The 16,737-nt window shown below is 49.7% G+C and overlaps 1 protein-coding gene across 2 annotated transcripts in view; it reads right to left on the bottom strand.

The window, feature by feature from the left end:
- TMPRSS2 (transmembrane serine protease 2) overlaps nucleotides 1-16,405 on the bottom strand; it is a 44,587-nt gene extending 28,182 nt beyond the window's left edge. Inside the window, exons 1-3 of one of the 2 annotated variants that reach the window (XM_025380760.1) lie at nucleotides 16,334-16,405; nucleotides 5,916-5,986; nucleotides 2,061-2,283 (exon numbers count right to left, since the gene is read on the bottom strand). In XM_025380760.1, coding sequence (XP_025236545.1) covers nucleotides 2,061-2,283; nucleotides 5,916-5,930 — 238 coding nt within the window. In that variant the 5' untranslated portion in view covers nucleotides 5,931-5,986; nucleotides 16,334-16,405. Of the gene's footprint in view, nucleotides 1-2,060; nucleotides 2,284-5,915; nucleotides 5,987-16,202; nucleotides 16,313-16,333 lie in introns of those variants that run through there. The other variant, XM_025380759.1, reaches the window with a different exon arrangement.
- Nucleotides 16,406-16,737: the final 332 nt, after the last annotated feature.

The raw sequence follows: 16,737 nt of genomic DNA, 5'->3' as shown, positions 1-16,737 counted from the left end.
GTTTAACTGCTTGTTTCATGCCCACATTTGGAGGACTATTGACCTTCGATTCCCCAAAGCCTAAGCTTTAAGCTGTGTGTCTGCTCCTATTCAATCATCAACCTTCTATGGCTGTTGCTAAAGCAAATAAATACATTAAGTCTGGAAAAAGTTCCTTATACTCCTGATACATGCTTCTGAATGTGTGCTACTCAATAACTGGGAGAAGAGTTTCAAAGCCAAACATTACACTTTCAAAATGTCTACATTTCTATATATTAAATGCCAACAGTGTTTTCTTAAAAATAATACCAGCGTAAGTTCAATTAAATTACTAAATTACTTTTAAGTTTATGAATTTTATAATGCAAAATCATACATGTAGGTTCATATGCTTCCCTTATAAAAGCAACCGATAAGGGATTGATATAACCCATCCAACTCTGTCATCACCTAGTCTTTCCTGGGAAAAGTGGAAATGTGTCCATTAGGTGGGCCAGGGGTTCATTTGCCCTCCTGGGTTTGGCCGTCACTGGTGGGAACACAACTGTCTGGAGGTGCTGACTTCAGGAGAGGACCTTCATGCTGTTTCTTTGGGAGGTAGCTCATACAGACAGTTCCTTAACCCTTTCACCCTGGCTTCCTTCCATCCCCATAATGGACAAAGACCAGGAGTTCCCAACCTCCACACTAAACGATATTTTGCCTTGAGCATTCTTTGCTGTCAGGGGGCTGTCTTGTGCCTTGCAGGAGGTTGAGCAGCATCCGTGGTGCCTACCTAGAAGCAGCAACCCCTCCCTACTTGTAACCGCCCACACTGTCTCCAGACACTGCCAGTTGTCTCTGGGGGGTCCAAATGGTTCTGACTGAGAACCACTGGCTTTGACCTACCCAACCACCCCCAGAAGCAGATCAGTGCAAACACAAGTACTCGCTTGGTGCGGGGCATTGAAAGGAGGGAAAGAGAGAAACAGAGAAGGGAGAGGAAGGAAGGGAGGAAGGCTCATGAAAGGGTAGAAAACTCAGAGACAGGAGGTGGCCGGAGAGGAACAGGGTGGAAGAGCCATTTGTGAAGGGTGAGGGGTTGAGAGGAGGGGCAGAAACACAGGAGTGACAGCCCTTGTCCTGAGTAGGGGAGAGGTGGGGACAGACAGAGCTTCACAGAGCATTGGCGTTAATCACGTCGATGACTGATTATGTAATGGTGGACCCGTGGAAATTCACATTCTGACGAATCTCTGACTGTATAAGTTGTAGAGACAGGATGCACATTTCACAAAATAAAATAAAAACACTATCAATTAAAAGATCAATGTAAAAGATCTTTGGTGTAGCCACTGCTGTGCGGTTTCCACCTGGGCAACTCTTAGCACTGAAACTAGCCTGAATTAAAAGCTGGGAGGCAGTGCAAGAAGGGGCAGTCTGGAAAGACACGAGACCAAACGAAATGGCAAAGAAAGGAGATGAATGGGAGGGTGACGAAGAGGAGGGACTGAAGTGACAGCAAATAAAATGTAACCTCCAGTCCTCCCACACTCACTCTGGCCTGCTCCAGCCACCCGCAGGACCCTGAAGCCCACTGAGACAGCTCAGACACTTCTGTGCCACAACCACACCAGCCAGGTCATTCACCAAACACAAAGAAACAAGGAGCATCTTAAACATGCCCTGTCATATCTAGGGGACTGTGTGACAAAGAAAGGTAAGATAGTTGATTTCTGCTCTTGGAAGCTTACCAGTTATTCAAGAGCAGCCATCAATAAACCACACAGCCAAGAAACCCAGAGAAGGTGATCTCAAAAGCCTATGCTGAGTAGAACAGGCAAAGCTGTACAGGAGAGTTAACGGCAGACAGAGGGCTCTCTGCAGGCCCTGGGCAAGAGGCTAGAGCTGGTGGCGACAGCTTTGATCCAGCAGGAAGAGAGTGGAAAGCCATGAAGACAGACTGGCTCCGGCAGGTGGAGGAGAAGGGTCAGACCAGGAGAGCTGGTGACAGTGGTGATGGGAGCAGAGAGCCCCCTGGGGAGGCTGACCCAGGACCTCGGGTTTATTACAGGAAATAAACACAAAAAGAATCCTACTTGAGGTGCACACTGTCCCCGACGGGGATTTGGGCTGCGTGCAGACGGCGGGGTTGGAAGCATGCGTCAGGACCCTCGGGGTGTACTGGGGTACGGGGGACGGGTGGTACTGAGCCGGATGCACCTCGTAGACATTGGAGGCCACAGTGGGCTGTGCGGGATAGGGGTTTTCCGGTTGGTATCCATGGTTTTCATAGTAAGGTCCAACACCTGGCGGTGACCCCTAAACAATTGAAAAGAAGATGAATAATATAAAACTCTTATTTGCACTAAAGGGTTCAATATAAACTATCACATCATATCACAGCTGTACCAATGATCTTTTAAATTGATAATGTTTTTGTTTTATTTTGTGAAATTTGCATCCTGTCTATACAACTTGTACAGTTAGAGATTAATAAGAAAGTGACAAGATATTAAAAGGTACTGCAAGGCTGGGTGCGGTGGCTCACGCCTGTAATCCCAGCACTTTGGGAGGCAGAGGCGGGTGAATCATGAGGTCAGGAGATCGAGACCATCCTGGCCAACATGGTGAAACCCCATCTCTACTAAAAATACAAAAATTAGCCGGGCGTGGTGGCGGGTGCCTATAATCCCAGCTACTCAGGAGGCTGAGGCAGGAGAATGGCTTGAACCCGGGAGGCAGAGATTGCAGTGAGCCGAGACCACGTCACTGCATTCCAGCCTAGTTGGCAGAGCAAGACACTGTCTCAAAAAATAAAAAAAAAAAAAGAGTTAAAGAAAAGAAAAGGTACTACAGATTCTCCCTAGGTGTCTACAACTATGTCAAACATTGAACTTATTTAGAATAAAAACTAACCAGAACTTTCAATTACCAAAGTTTTTTGTTTTGTTTTGGTTTTACTATTCATTCCTTTTTTCTTACATGTCCATTTATTAAACAGGAGTTCCTTCATGACAATTTAATACAATATTATTCACAATTACAGTTGAGAAGATTATTTCCCTCTACATACAAAAATACAGATTTGGCTGGGTGCAGTGACTCATGCCTGTAATCCCAGCACTTTGGGTGGCTGAGGCAGGTGGATCACCTGAGGTCAGGAGATCGAGACCAGCCTGGCCAACATGGTGAAACCCCCATCTCTACTAAAAATTCAAAAAATTAGCCGGATATGGTGGTGCGCACCTGTAGTTCCAGCTGCTTGGGAGGCTGAGGTGGGAGAATTGCTTGAACCCAGGAGGTGGAAGTTGCAGTGAATGGAGATTGCGCCACCGCATTCCAGCCTGGGTGACAAGAGCGAAACTCCATCTCAAAAAAAAAGCAAAAAAAAAAAAAAAAAGCACTATGAAAACAATCAAGACAAGCACCATGAAAAGTTGGTCCTTCAAAAGAAAGAGGGAAAATTGAGGTCATTGTGAGGCTTTGTCTGCTGTTGGGGAGAAATCAACGGCAGCAAAGCTCTGGGGCCCCTGACCCACTCCAGACGTACAGACTCAAACTCAAGAACCACACAAGCCAGGGCTACCCACCCCAGGGCTTCCGCACCTGCTGAAAAGCCAAGCACACAAACCCAAGTTTGCCCAATGGGCTATGTATTCTTTGAAATTTAAAAAAAAGTGGCAGACATTGGGATTTAGTAAAATATAGTAATAATTTTAAAAAGTTGTGTAGAGGTCTGGGTTAGAATCCATTAAGCCAAAATCCCATACTTTTAATTCCTCCGGTCTTTTCCTTGAGTATTGATATACAAAATTATAAACTAGCAATACCATAATTATAATGAGAAGAATAATAGCTAACATTGGAGAATTCAGCTGCTGCCCCCCTGTACTCATAGTCTCCTTGAACACTCACCATAACCCTTCCCGCTACCAGCAAGACTGGCACAGGTACGAATTAATACAACCATTTTGCAGAGAAAAAAAACTGAGTGAAGAAATTTGCCTAAAGGAGCATACTCTCTGTGTTATCCTGAAAATACCTCTTCCACATCCTCTTCTCTCATATAAGGAATGTATCATCATTCACTCACCGTCTCTTATTAATGGACATTTGAGTGGTTCACAATGTGGGCTGTTAGCAGCTGTGCTGCAAGAAACGTTCTTACAAAGTACATGCATTTTTGTGCAGAGGGCGGAAATGTGTAGCTACATCCCTTTAAATGAAATTTCTGGGCCAGAGTGTGGCCATACATAAATGTGAAAGGAACTGCCTAGAAGTAGCATTTTATTCTCAGCTCCATCCTTCAGTTGGTGCCTATCTTCTTAGAATGACGATCTCTCCTTCCTCAGCCTACTTAAAAATTGCCTTCCCAAGGCCTACCCTGTCAAGACTCACCCCAAACAGGCCACTCTGGGCCCCACTAGCCCACATCTTCCCCTTCTTTCAGTTCTCCCCAGTTACCTGTTGGCTGGGCCACTCTGGGAGGCCACATTTTTCCTCTTATCTGTATCTAAGGGTCCCGATGCAAAACTTTTACCCATTAATTAATTTCTGCCCTGTGTCTCTCTCGCTTGCTCCTTTTTTTTTTTTTTTAGACAGTATTTGCCTCTTGTTGCCCAGGTTGGAGTGCAGTGGCACCACAACCTCTGCCTCCCAGGTTCAAGCGATTCTCCTGCCTCAGCCACCTGAGTAGCTGGGATTACAGACATGCGCCACCACACCCGGCTAATTTTTGTATTTTTAGTAGAGATGGGGTTTCTCCATTTTGGTCAGGCTGATCTTGAACTCCCAACCTCAGATGATCTGCCTGCCTCGGCCTCCCAAAGTGCTGGAATACAGGTGTGAGCCACCACGCCCAGCCTGCCCCTTATCTCTTATTGACCTCAGAGAATGACAGCAAGTTTGTACTCAATGGACAGGTCTTCTGAGCAGAGGCAGCATAGCTCTTAGAACTTTAAATGAGGCCTCCAGGGAAGTTGATTATCATGGAATGAGCCAAACAAGGCTTGCAGAGTTCACCTCCACTTAATAACTCACTAATGCTATCCTTCAAAAGTCCGAAGATTACAACTCTGAACCAGAGCGGCACACAGAGGGAAAACACAAGATAATCTCTCATCTAAATGAGAGAGCCACAGGCTGCAATCTCAGCCATCTAAGAGTTTGCCATCCACTAGCAAGGGCTGCAGTAAGCAAGGAGGTTTGTCCCCGAAAATTCCTGAGCAGTGGACTTGAAATTAAACACAGACCCAGTAAAACATGAATATCAGTAACAAATAAAGGAGAAAACAAGGTCTCTTTTCCAGATATAGAATCTATGAAGTGTTTAAAACTCTTTACTAAGTGCACTTATTTTAGGTAGAAGGCAAATGGGTCAGTTACAATGGGGAGCAGAGATTAGCCACATTTGTCTCCAAAGGCAGTGGGCTCCAGGCAGAGGGAGGGAGAGGGAGGGAGAGGGAGGGAGAGGGAGGGAGAGGGACGGAGGGAGNGAGAGGGAGGGAGAGGGAGGGAGAGGGAGGGAGAGGGAGGGAGAGGGAGGGCCCACCCATGCCTCATGCAGTTATGACTTTTCCTAGTCCTTCAGTTGGGCATCGATAGGATCCCACGTGGGTCTCTTCCCTAGGACATACCCCCGTTATCGCCATCCTGCCTCATCTGTCCCCATTCCTTGTCCCTGCCCTCTGCCTCGCAAAGCAGGAAGGGACAAGGTTAAGGTGAGAATGCATATCACTCACGTCTACCCAACAGCCATGGCTTTTGCGACTCACCTGGGCAGCTGTCTGGCTGCGCCCCAAATCACTCTTTCTAGAGGTGAACAGCATCTGCATGGCCCAGCATTCCCTACAAATAGCCCTTGCAATTGCTGACCCATAAACACTGTTGGGAATAACAGAAGGGACAAGGGAACAAACAAAAGGCCAGGAAGGTAATAATTAACCACTTACTGAGTTCAAAGCCATCTTGCTTTTATCAACAGCATCGAGTAATGATAGGTATCTGGAATGTTCAGTATGACCTAGAAGAAAGAATTACAGCACTGTAATATTTCCATATCAGTTAGTTTTTAGAAGATAAATCCAGAAAGAACTAGAAGAATCTCTAGATGAAGGTTACCTAGAACAAAGACCAGTGTTGCCTGCTAACCTTTGGCCTGCATCTTCACCACCGCTTCCCCACATCCCTCCATATTTAAGGACTTTGGGACCCACTTGTGCCTTAGAGGTAACAGCAGAAGCACTCTCCTCAGGGATCAGAGTGGGGAGGAGGATGGGTGCAATTATAAGTGCTGCGGCCAGGACACCCTGACCGGGAAGAAGAAGGAACACACTCAATGACTTAGACATCCATCGGGAAGGACTCTCAGGGGACTGCCTGGGACTCAAGGCCACCCACAACTCCACTGCCACTAAGCCCAGGCTCCTGCTAGATTTAACCCAGTTCTCACCAGGCAGCTGTGATCTCCCCTATACAGAACATCTACTCAAGGGAGACTGCATGGGATAAAAATGCTGAAGAAACACGACAAGGTGACTAAACCCATCAAGGTTGACACAGGTTAAGGACAAGATGGGCTCAGAAGGGAAAGGCCTGGGCCAGTTCCTGGCAACACAGCTCCCTGGAAGTGTCATGGGTGAGTTACTGAACCTTGTTGAAATCTCAGGGTCCTCATGGGAAAACGGACAGAGCAATCGCCACTGTTGTGTTAAGCTGAGGGTTCCAGGAGAGTGGGGAAGGAGTGCCTCACAGTACCAGGCACTAAGGAGGAGCAGGTGCAATCAGACCGTCTTTCCCAGAGAACGTCCACACGCACTGCCAGTAGCCACCCACCGCCCAGCGGGTGGTCCAGGCCTCAGCACCAGACACAGCTCAAGGTTGACGTTTTAAAGCTGGCCATGTGGGCCCTCCCAATTTTTAATAGATACATATGTTTAAAAGAATCCATAAAACATGTCCACAGTGACTCCATTTACTACCCCAAACCCAAAAAAGAAAGAAATTCAGAGCCAACCATTTTGACCATTTCTAAGATTAGCAGTAATGAAAAGAAAGCTGTGGGGCATTTCGTTTGTTGTCCTTTGTGAACAGTTAACAATAATAGCTAGAGATGCCTTCAACACGAAATGCTTTATAGTAAAGCCACATTCTGACATCACTCTCCACGGACAAAGATTCTTTGCTTGATCAAACTTACATCAGGCTCCTGAACCTTCTAGGCCATCTGTGCATTTCCTTGTAAAATCCAGTTTTAGCAAAAAAAACCTTGCTCAGTCAGTTAAGCCAGAACCTCCCACCCTCGGTATGTGATCACTCTTGATATCTGATCGGGTTCCTCAGCCGCCACCACGCCACAGGTGATGTCTGATCACCCAGCCTGTCTTCAGCAAGAATCCTGTTTGGTTGGTTCAGCCAGAATCCCCCTTACCCTTGATGCTTTCTCTTAGTGATTTTTCCACCAACCCCACCCTGATCTTTGGTTATAAATTAACTCCCACTTGCCCATACTGTGCTCAAGTGGATCCCAGTCTTTTTCCCACGGCAAAATCTGCTGGCTGTGATCCCTGTACCTGTCTCCGTGATCCTGAATAAAGTTCGCCTCGCCGTCTTTAACAATGCCATTGAATGATTTTTTTTTCTTTAACAAGCACTTCGTGAGCAAATAAAGGGCTTTTTTCCACCCCTACCCACTTGACTTTAAATGACCAAAGAGTATTTTAAGAAACGGGGTTCGAGATTATCCATCCAGAAGACCATGTTCCCAATGAAAGAACAAGAGCCTGGAGGAGGCTCTGGGCTTTGGAGCTGGCCAGACCAGGGTCCACTGCCTGTGACATGCCCGCAGAAGAGTATTTCCCGCCTGCTGGCACACAACTGGTGCTCAAACAGCAGCAGGCAGCACTGGGCAGTGGTTCAGCCCCTGACCTCTGAGACCAGACTCTAGATCCAAACTCACGCTCAGCCACTCACTATTCATGACCTGGAGGAAGCTATCGAAGGTTCTGTCCCTCAGTTTCCCCATCTGCAAATGTGGATAACAGTAACACCTACCTCCAGGGCATTAAATGAGTTAATACTAATGAAGTGCTTCGTGCTTAGCATAAAATGAGTGCTATATAACTTTCCATTAAATAAGAGGAATTATAAAGCTGATAAACATTTAACCACCTGCTGAAGGAAAAGAGGGCTGTCTTGATTTGCAGGTTTGCATTCGGTAAGTATTCCCAGGCTATCAACATGAAGCTCACCACGGAGCCAGGTACGGTAGGGCTGGCTTCAGCACACCATTGCTTTCCTATGTCCTAAGCAGAACTAGCTCCTGAATCATTAAACTACAAAACCCCAACAACCTGCCATGAATGAAAATGAGTATGACTTTTTAGTCTCGAGAAACCTCACCAAACAGGTTACGACAAACATACACTGATCATTTATTTACTCTTCACGTACAGATAAAAATATAAGAACCAGGTCATGTCATAGCTTTGGGATTTTTTCTAGGATTAAAACTAAAGTTCACATCTTCCTGGGTATGAGGAAAGGAAAGTGACTAATATACAGGTGGGAAGGATCACCATTTAAAATGTATCAAAAACGTTTAAGCCTTTTAGTCACATCTTAATAGACCTTACCTATGTCTGCTTTGTGAAGAGAGAGGATCCTCAGGCCTGACATCAACACAATAAATCCCGCATTCTTGTCTCATAAGCAGGAGAGAACTCAGTACCGTCCTAAGATTGCTTTCAAAGAGTCCTGCCTAACCAAACACATTCTCACGCCTCTGGTTTCTCAGCTCTCCTATCTCCCCAGTTATAGGTTTGGTTGAAGTTTCAGGAAGTGAAAATTCGATCCCATTGGCGGCTCTCCCAGCTCAGAAGCCCTCTGAAAGGAATGAAGAATCAGTGCTCAAAACCCACACTTGCTATTCATTCACGATCCCTAACAAGGAAGCCAGGGAAGGAAGGAACACCGGGAGCCACCACCATTAATTATCAAATAAAAGCCACGGGACCCAGAGGCAGTGGCAGGATAATCCTATCTCTTCCAGCAATCAGAACATGATAAACAAAAATATTCTGTGTGCCCAAATCAGCTACCATGGACTTCGGAATGGAAGACCAGAGTGATGCTGCCAATAACATTCTCCAGCTGAGTCGGGCGTGGTGACTCACACCTGTAATCTCAGCACTTTGGAAGGCCAAGGCGGGCAGATCACCTGAGGTCAGGAGTTCAAGACCAGCCTGGCCAACATGGTGAAACCCCAACTCTACTAAAAATACAAAAATTAGTTGAGTGTGGTGGCAGGTGCCTGTAGTCTCAGTTACTCGGGAGACTGAGGCAGGAGAATCGCTTGAACCCGGGAGGCAGAGGTTGCAGTCAGCCAAGATCAGGCCACTGCACTCCAGCCTGGGCGACAGAGAGAGACTCTGTCTCAAAAACAAACAAACAAACAAAAAACAGAAACAAAAACAACAAACAACAATAACAAACATTCTCCAGCTGAAGAGAAAAGAAGGGGGGAAAGTCCTACTCTGACATTTGATCTGAGAGAGGAAGCACTGCTGTCCCGAAAACACCAGGAACTCACACTCACTCCTGTTCATCTTCAAAACAGGCATTTTCTCGTTCACACAAGCTTGCACATCTCATTAACTAGTTTCTGAAAGGAGCAAGATGTAACGTAGATGATGAGAGACAATGCTGTTTAGCAAATGCTTACTCCTGTCATTTAAAGGACCGGAATGACGGCTCTTAATTCTGGAAAGCCAGCCATCATGAGCACTTGGGGAAATTTTCCTTTAAGTGCAAAAAAACAATAGCGGGTGGCACCCAGGCCCCATTCCTGGATGGCAGGGAGCTCCTTCTTCAAAACAGACAGTGTCAGCCACTTGAATCTCACAATGGCACGCAGCTGTCCTTACACTGTTTTGGTCCATCCTGGGCTGAGAGTTGAGTCAGCCCATGAGTCACCTGACTGGCCACCATGCAGCAGTACGATGCTGTGGTATCATATCTGCATCCCATGACGTGATGAAGTTACTGCCAAAACAAGAATCATTTCTCCTAGTTTCTCTCCTCTGGAGATCTCAGGACACGTTTGCTGGAGACTTGCTTTCCAAATAACCAAGTCAACGCGGATGAAGTCAGGCTCATAGACACTGACTCCCACCCAAGATCCAGGGGTATTCTCTGCAGTGAAGTCTCCACTGACCTCACCATGCACCACCGTGCACACACCTGCTCCTTCTCGAAGCCCCCACATGTGACTGGTACTGTTCGAGTTGCTGGAGGTGTGAGAGGGAACAGACAGGCCAGCCTCAGACTCAGTGACCCTTCTTCAAACTCCAGACAGCACTATCACCATCCACGGACACGTCCCAGCCAATGACCAAATGATCAAAAAGAGCCTCTTCTGCCAAAATAACCGCACTAACATCACATTATACAACGAGATGTTCTATCCTCTTAAGGATAGAATGTACGACTAAATGAAAGTTAGCCAACAGTGGATTTCAGTGGCTGTTGAGCAGACACTTGTTTACGTGTAATCAGGTAAATTGCATACACAATGATTGGCACAAGAGTTCTACTGAGAGAGAAAGGCTGAGCGAGAAACAGAAAGATCACCTCAGGAGAGGTATTGCCTGCATCATCCAAGTTTCTTTTCCTGTGAATGACTCATTGTCCCAAAGAGATTATAAACTTTTTAGGGCAGAAATCAGGTCTGGTTCCCTCTCTCTCTCTCTTTGTTTTTTAAATCTAGCTTTGTAGCTTACAAAGACAGTATTTAAATGTTTTTATGGAGCTCCTACCACCTGTACTTCAAAAACTATTGAGGAAAAAAATTAATAAGCATGTTTGACAAAGTTGAGGGATACAAGATCAATATAAAAATCTATGTGTTTTTATACACCAACAACAGATGATTGGAAATGTAAATTTGAAATACAATACAATTTGCAGGAAAAAAAATATTTTCTCAGTTCCAAAGGCCAAATGAGTAAGACGAAATTTAGCAGAGGGAGATGAGATGCCCACACCCAGACAACACCAGCACCCCAAGTCAGGACAGTGGGTGACCTCCCAGGAGTCCAGGTGCCCCAAACTGAGTGCAGCCTGGCATGACAGGCAGGCAGGTGGCAGAGGCCCCCCAGTCACTCCAGGCAGAGACTTCAACACCACACACAAGCCACTGGCTAAGGTTTAAAGAACTTGTCCAAGTCAGTCTGTAAAATGGGGATGATACAGAAATAGGATTGTTGCGGGATTAAGGGAGAAAGCAAGGCCATAGCTCAGTGCCCGACCCATGACGAGCACTCAATAATAACATAATGATGGCAGATAAGGTTTATCTTCCAACCACCTAAGACCCGGCTATGTGGAGAAGGAATTCAATTTATTCTGCGTACATCCAAAGGACAATACCAGAATCGTGATCAGAATTTCCAGAAGAGCAGACTTGGATTCCATCTGGGGAAATCAAGTTTCCAACAATTAGAAAGTTCAAATACAACTTGAGGCTGGGCGCGGTGGCTCATGCCTGTAATCCCAGAACTTTGGGAGACCAAGGCGGGTGGATCACAAGGTCAGGAGATCGAGACCATCCTGGCTAATGCAGTGAAACCCCATCTCTACTAAAAATACAAAAAATTAGCCGGATGTGGTGGCAGGCGTCTGTAGTCCCAGCTACTCGGGAGACTGAGGCAGGAGAATGGTGTGAACTCAGGAGGTAGAGCGTGCAGTGAGCCGAGATCACACCACTGCACTCTAGCCTGGGTGACAGAGCGACACTTGGCCTCAAAAAAAAAAAAAAAAAAAAAAAAGGAAGTTCAAATACAGCCCGAAGCTACCTTAGAAAGTACCAAATTCCTCAAACGTAAAAACATGTTTCAAGATTCCTCAAACCTAAAAACGTATGTTTCAAGACTGGAAGATCATTTCTCTAACATATTCCAGAACAGAATTAGGCTTGAGCGTCAAGACCAGACATGGTGATCTCTCAACATTGCTCCCAACTCCTTATAAATGCATCACCAGTGAACTTGAAAATGTCAGTGAATTCTCTGTCAGCAGAATCTTGCAGAAAGAACTCCAAGCCCATTGTCCCTAGAAAGCATGCTCTCCCGTGACCCCTGGGCTGTACCGCAGTGGGGTCAGGCTAAGTGCCCTGCCAGGACAGCCCCTTGGAAAGCAATGGTCTTAAAGGGAATTTGACACTGCATTGTGCACCTCGTACAAACAAACAGTAATAAAAAGCCTCAGCTTAGTTCCATCTGCCAAGTCAGACCTCACTTGAACGTATTTTTCTAACAAATCCAATGGTCACAGCCTCTCTTCTGAGTCCCACTTGACAGCCTCAATTTTTCCACCTAGTCTGCCCTTGAGTGAACTTCCAGACTTCTGCTGCCGCAACCACAAGCCAAGGTGCCCTTCAAACACTTCCTGCTTTCTTATCACAGTTCTGTGCCCTAAACCCCCCCTGCTCTCCTGCCATCGATGCCCAATGGCTCAGCGCTGTCCACACACAGATGTTGGAGCCCTCGCCTCCCTCTCGTGGACTCACCTCCAGGAGGATGAAAAGCCTGTCTTTGAGTTTCTTGCCCTCTCAAACTTCACTCTGTTTACAACAAAAGTAACTACCCACACCCCTGCTAGAAAACCAGCCTCGACACCCAACCAGTGCATTTCCACTCATTCAGTTCCTCTGTCCTGACCATTGCCCAGCGACCAGGAATAACTGAGTCCCAGGTCAGGCTCTGCGTCCTCCTGGAGCGCAGCCTGTGTTCTAGGTCATCCTGAAGAGCTGCCTGTGTGCTCAACCAAGCTGCTACCCTGTCACAGATCCCCTCCCTGGGTGTCCATAGGCTAGGTGGGGCCAGGGTGGTCAATGGCCATGGGGACATCATAAGCCCCCTCCTTCACACGCAGGCCCATACCTAACTTGGTGCTTGCAAGTCAGGGCCTTCCAAATCACCCTTAGGGCCAGCAGGGGCCCCACAAAGGCTGACCCCATTCAGGCCTCAGCTGTCAGGTACATAATGCTCCTGCACCCCAGTACCGAGGCCACGCAATGCATCTGGTATTGGAAGACCCCCTGACAGGTGTCCTGGAAAGCAAGGCGGGGCCGGGAGGAGTAGCAAAGGCCTGGTGACTGTGGGATGAGGGACACTCAGGGAGTGCAGAGCAGGAGGGACCAGAGAGCAGAAATGCACCTGGGCCTTCAATGCCCCTGGGCTCTCTGGATCCCCACAGGGAGCTCTCCCTGGCCTCACTCTCCCCACCAGGAAGGCCACTTTCCAAGTCTTCAGCAATCAAAACTGAACAACCACTCCATTGACCATTCACCTTTCCTTTCTATCTCAATGCCCAAGGCTTAGATCTGCTCAGTGCTCCCCAAACCCAGAATTTTCAAGCGGGCTTAGACAAAATAAATAAATAAATAAGCTGCCTGGGCCCCATTCTCAGAGTCTGATGCAGTAATTGGGACCAAGGCAATGATCCCATATTATTATGAAGATCCCCTAGGGAATCCTGCCACAGATTCAGGTGGGAAAGAGTAGGAGTTATCAGCCAGACTTCTGGTGTACATTTCCTGGTAGGGCCCTCACCCTTAGGTTGGACCCAGAGTAGGGGGACAACACACTCCGATGACGATGGTGGTGGTGGTGGTGGTTACTGGCATCATGTACTGCATGCATCTACCTTTTCACCTACAGGACATGTGCACCAGCGTCTTGTCACTCCATGTCCCCATGGCCCAGGGACGTCAGCCTTCTGCAGGACATGTGCACCAGCATCTTGTCACTCAATGCCCCCATGGCCCAGGAGGTCAGCCCTCCGCATGCCCCCTTTCAGAGTTCTAGGCACTCTGACCATGTCCTACTGCTAGAGGGGGCAGCACGGAGCCCAGGTGGGGCTTTGGGCAGGGCTGGGCTCTTTCAGGTCCGGGAGAACCAGAGCCTGGCCCAGGAACAAGCCCTTTTCAATCAGGATTCCAGGTGCCTTGTTTTCAGCTTCCTTCCCTCCTTTTCTCCACTTGCTGGTAACATTCCAACATCCCGGAGGGAGGACCCAGGGAAGGAGCAAAAGGAATCGATACTGTGCGGATTGTCACTAAAGCCCCTTCTAGGCATCCTGTGTCTCCGACTCAGAGCCCGACACTGGAAGCCCTGACCTGTGGAGCCAGATAGGCTGTGTTTACCCCCAGTTCTGCCCCTGACAGGTTAAAGACCTTGGACAAGCTACCCAACCTCTCTTCCCCAGTTTCCTTACAATTGAGTTAAATATATTATAAAGGGTTTGCAATGATGCCTGGCTGAAAAAAGAAAGTGCCACATCAATGTCTGTGGTTATTATTATAATGCCAGTGCAGCCAAATGTACTCCTACGATTAAGGTGACTTGAGTTCAAGATAGAGTGGCCAACGGTGCCTGGTAGGCCAGCACCTAGCAACCTGGGAGGCCCTGCCTGAGGCTCCAGCAACAGCACAAGCTTGTTGTTAGAAGGTTGTCCTTGGCGGGTGGGAATAAGGGAAGCTGCTCGGGACCCAACAAATGTCCAGGCAGAGAACAAAGGCCCAGCCGGCTCACCAGCTGATCATCAAAAATAACCAGAGGCCAAGGTGCAGATGGCCACCTCCAGGCAGAGGTCTCAGCCCATAGGATGCACGCCGAGCTCTCCAGCCTAGTGTGTCCTTACCCGAGGGTGTTGCTAGGTTTCATTCTAACCTCATCTGTCCAGGAGTTCTGCAGCGAGCAGGGCAGGTCCCACTTCTTCAAAAGCACTCAGCAAAGGTGGGGAATTCCTGAGCAACCTCCAGTGACTTTCTGGGAGAACTCCTGGTTACCTGACCCACCAGGCCCTCCCTTCACAGCAGCAGCTAAGGAGCCGGGACTGACTTAGCTCCCTCCCTCCCCAAGTCTCTTTGCGCTGGTAAACTCTCCCTGCCACACTCCCAGCCCCCATCCTTCCTGCAGGGGAGCTGGCTCCATCCCCACTTCCTGGAGTACCTTCCCAGACTCCTGGGACAGGTCAACAGCCGTAGTAGTCTCACTTTAGGTTTTTCAAACGCCTTGTAACTGGGCTGCGTAGTCTTTGTAATTTTCCATGATTCGGGAGGTACTCGCGGCTGGGAGCTCGGTGAAGTCAGGATTGCCTTGGGCGCGATGCGCTCATCTTTCCCATGGGACCACCGCACAGGTTCGCACGGCGGGGAGGGCTGCGCAGCCTCGAAGCCGAGCCCTTGGTGTCCCCTGCCCAACAGGCTCACCTCGGGCCGCCGTGTTATCCTTTCCTTCCCAAACAAGCCACCAGGATTCCTCGTGACTAGGCCTGCCACCAGGGCGTTCTGAACAGGATTTAGGGCCACCGCGCTGTGCCCTACGGCGGAGCGGGCGAAGGCCCTCCTCTGCCACAAGCGCTCAGGGCTCTCGGCGCACAAACTTTCTGGACATGGCGCAGTTTTTCATCTGGACCCGTGCTCCAGCAGAGCGCCCACTGCTAGGCTGGAGCACTTGACCACTCAGGGTGCCACTGTGCCGAGCCCGGCAGGACAGGTTGAGGTGGACCGAAGCGCCCAGGTGCCCCGCCTTCCCCCCAACCCGGCACGCAGCGCAAGCCAAGGAGCCTGACGGGTTCCTCCCGGGAGGGTAACTACGGGTGCCAGGTGTCCAGGCGGCCCCGGCCCTGATCGCCGCCAGCGGGTCACCGCAAAGGGGCCTGGGTCGCGAGCAGTCCCTCCCCGGGACTGACGGGCAGTTCGCGCCTCGCCCGGAGGCCCTCCCGGAGCCTGGCCCAACGGTCCCCGCCGCGCCGGCCGTATCGTTCCCGGCATCTCAGCGAGTTTCCAGTTTCTCCCTACCTCAGTAGGGAACCAAGAAGCAGAAGGAGTTCAGGTAACACTGCGGGACTGCAGAGATTTCTCCCAAACAAAGAAGCCAACGGACAGCACTCCCGGTCCTCGTCCCCAAAGAGAAAAGGCTTACCGGTGCTCCCAGGCGGGGGCCTTGGAGGGCAGGCGGACGAGGAGCCAGCTTCGGGGACCCCGGAGGACCCTCTTCCACAAACTGGCTAGGGACTCGCAGGACCACCTGCCCCAGCCTCGCGACGCCAAGCCAACAGGGGCGGCCAGGGCTCTCGGCCGCACGCAAGGGGTCCCAGGCGCCCAGCACTCTCCCAGCACCCCCGGAGGCGCCCTGTCCGGCTGACCCCAGTGCTCGACCCTCGGGCGCACTAACCTGCCGCGCCGCGCTCCTCACACCCGCTTTCACCTCCGGGCGGGGCAGGGGGCATAGGCGGGTCCCAGGCGCCCAGGTTCCCCTCCCCAGCCCGGACCCCGAGCCGGGACCCCGGTACAGGCGCCGCTCACCTGCCGAGCTCCGGGCGGCGCTCCCGGCCCCTTGCCCTCCTCCGCTGCCTCCGGCTTAGCTCGCGCCTTCTCGACCCGCCGGCCCTGGCTCTCACTTTAATCTCAGGAGGCGGCGTCCCAGGGCCCAGGGCAACACCCCCAAATGCGCGTCGCGGGTCACCCCGGGCGGGCGAGGGCGGGTGCGGCGGGAGGAGGCGTTTCCCAAGGGAAGCCCGGGACGGGTTTCCAGTCTGGCTCAACCCCGGCTGCGGCCGGACCCAGGAGGGACTCTGGGGCACTTCCCGGGCCCTACCCCAGCGGCCAGCCTGCCTCACTCGGGTCCGCGGCGCAGCGCCGCCCGAGGGCTCGAGTTTGGGTTAAGGAGGGGGATTCCGGGGAGCGCTCCTCGAGTCCTGGGTAAGCCC

Source organism: Theropithecus gelada, chromosome 3 (assembly GCF_003255815.1).
Source record: "Theropithecus gelada isolate Dixy chromosome 3, Tgel_1.0, whole genome shotgun sequence".
NCBI lineage: Eukaryota > Metazoa > Chordata > Mammalia > Primates > Cercopithecidae > Theropithecus > Theropithecus gelada.
The sequence above is the reverse complement of the archived record's forward strand: the minus strand, read 5'-3'. Positions and strand labels throughout refer to the sequence as shown.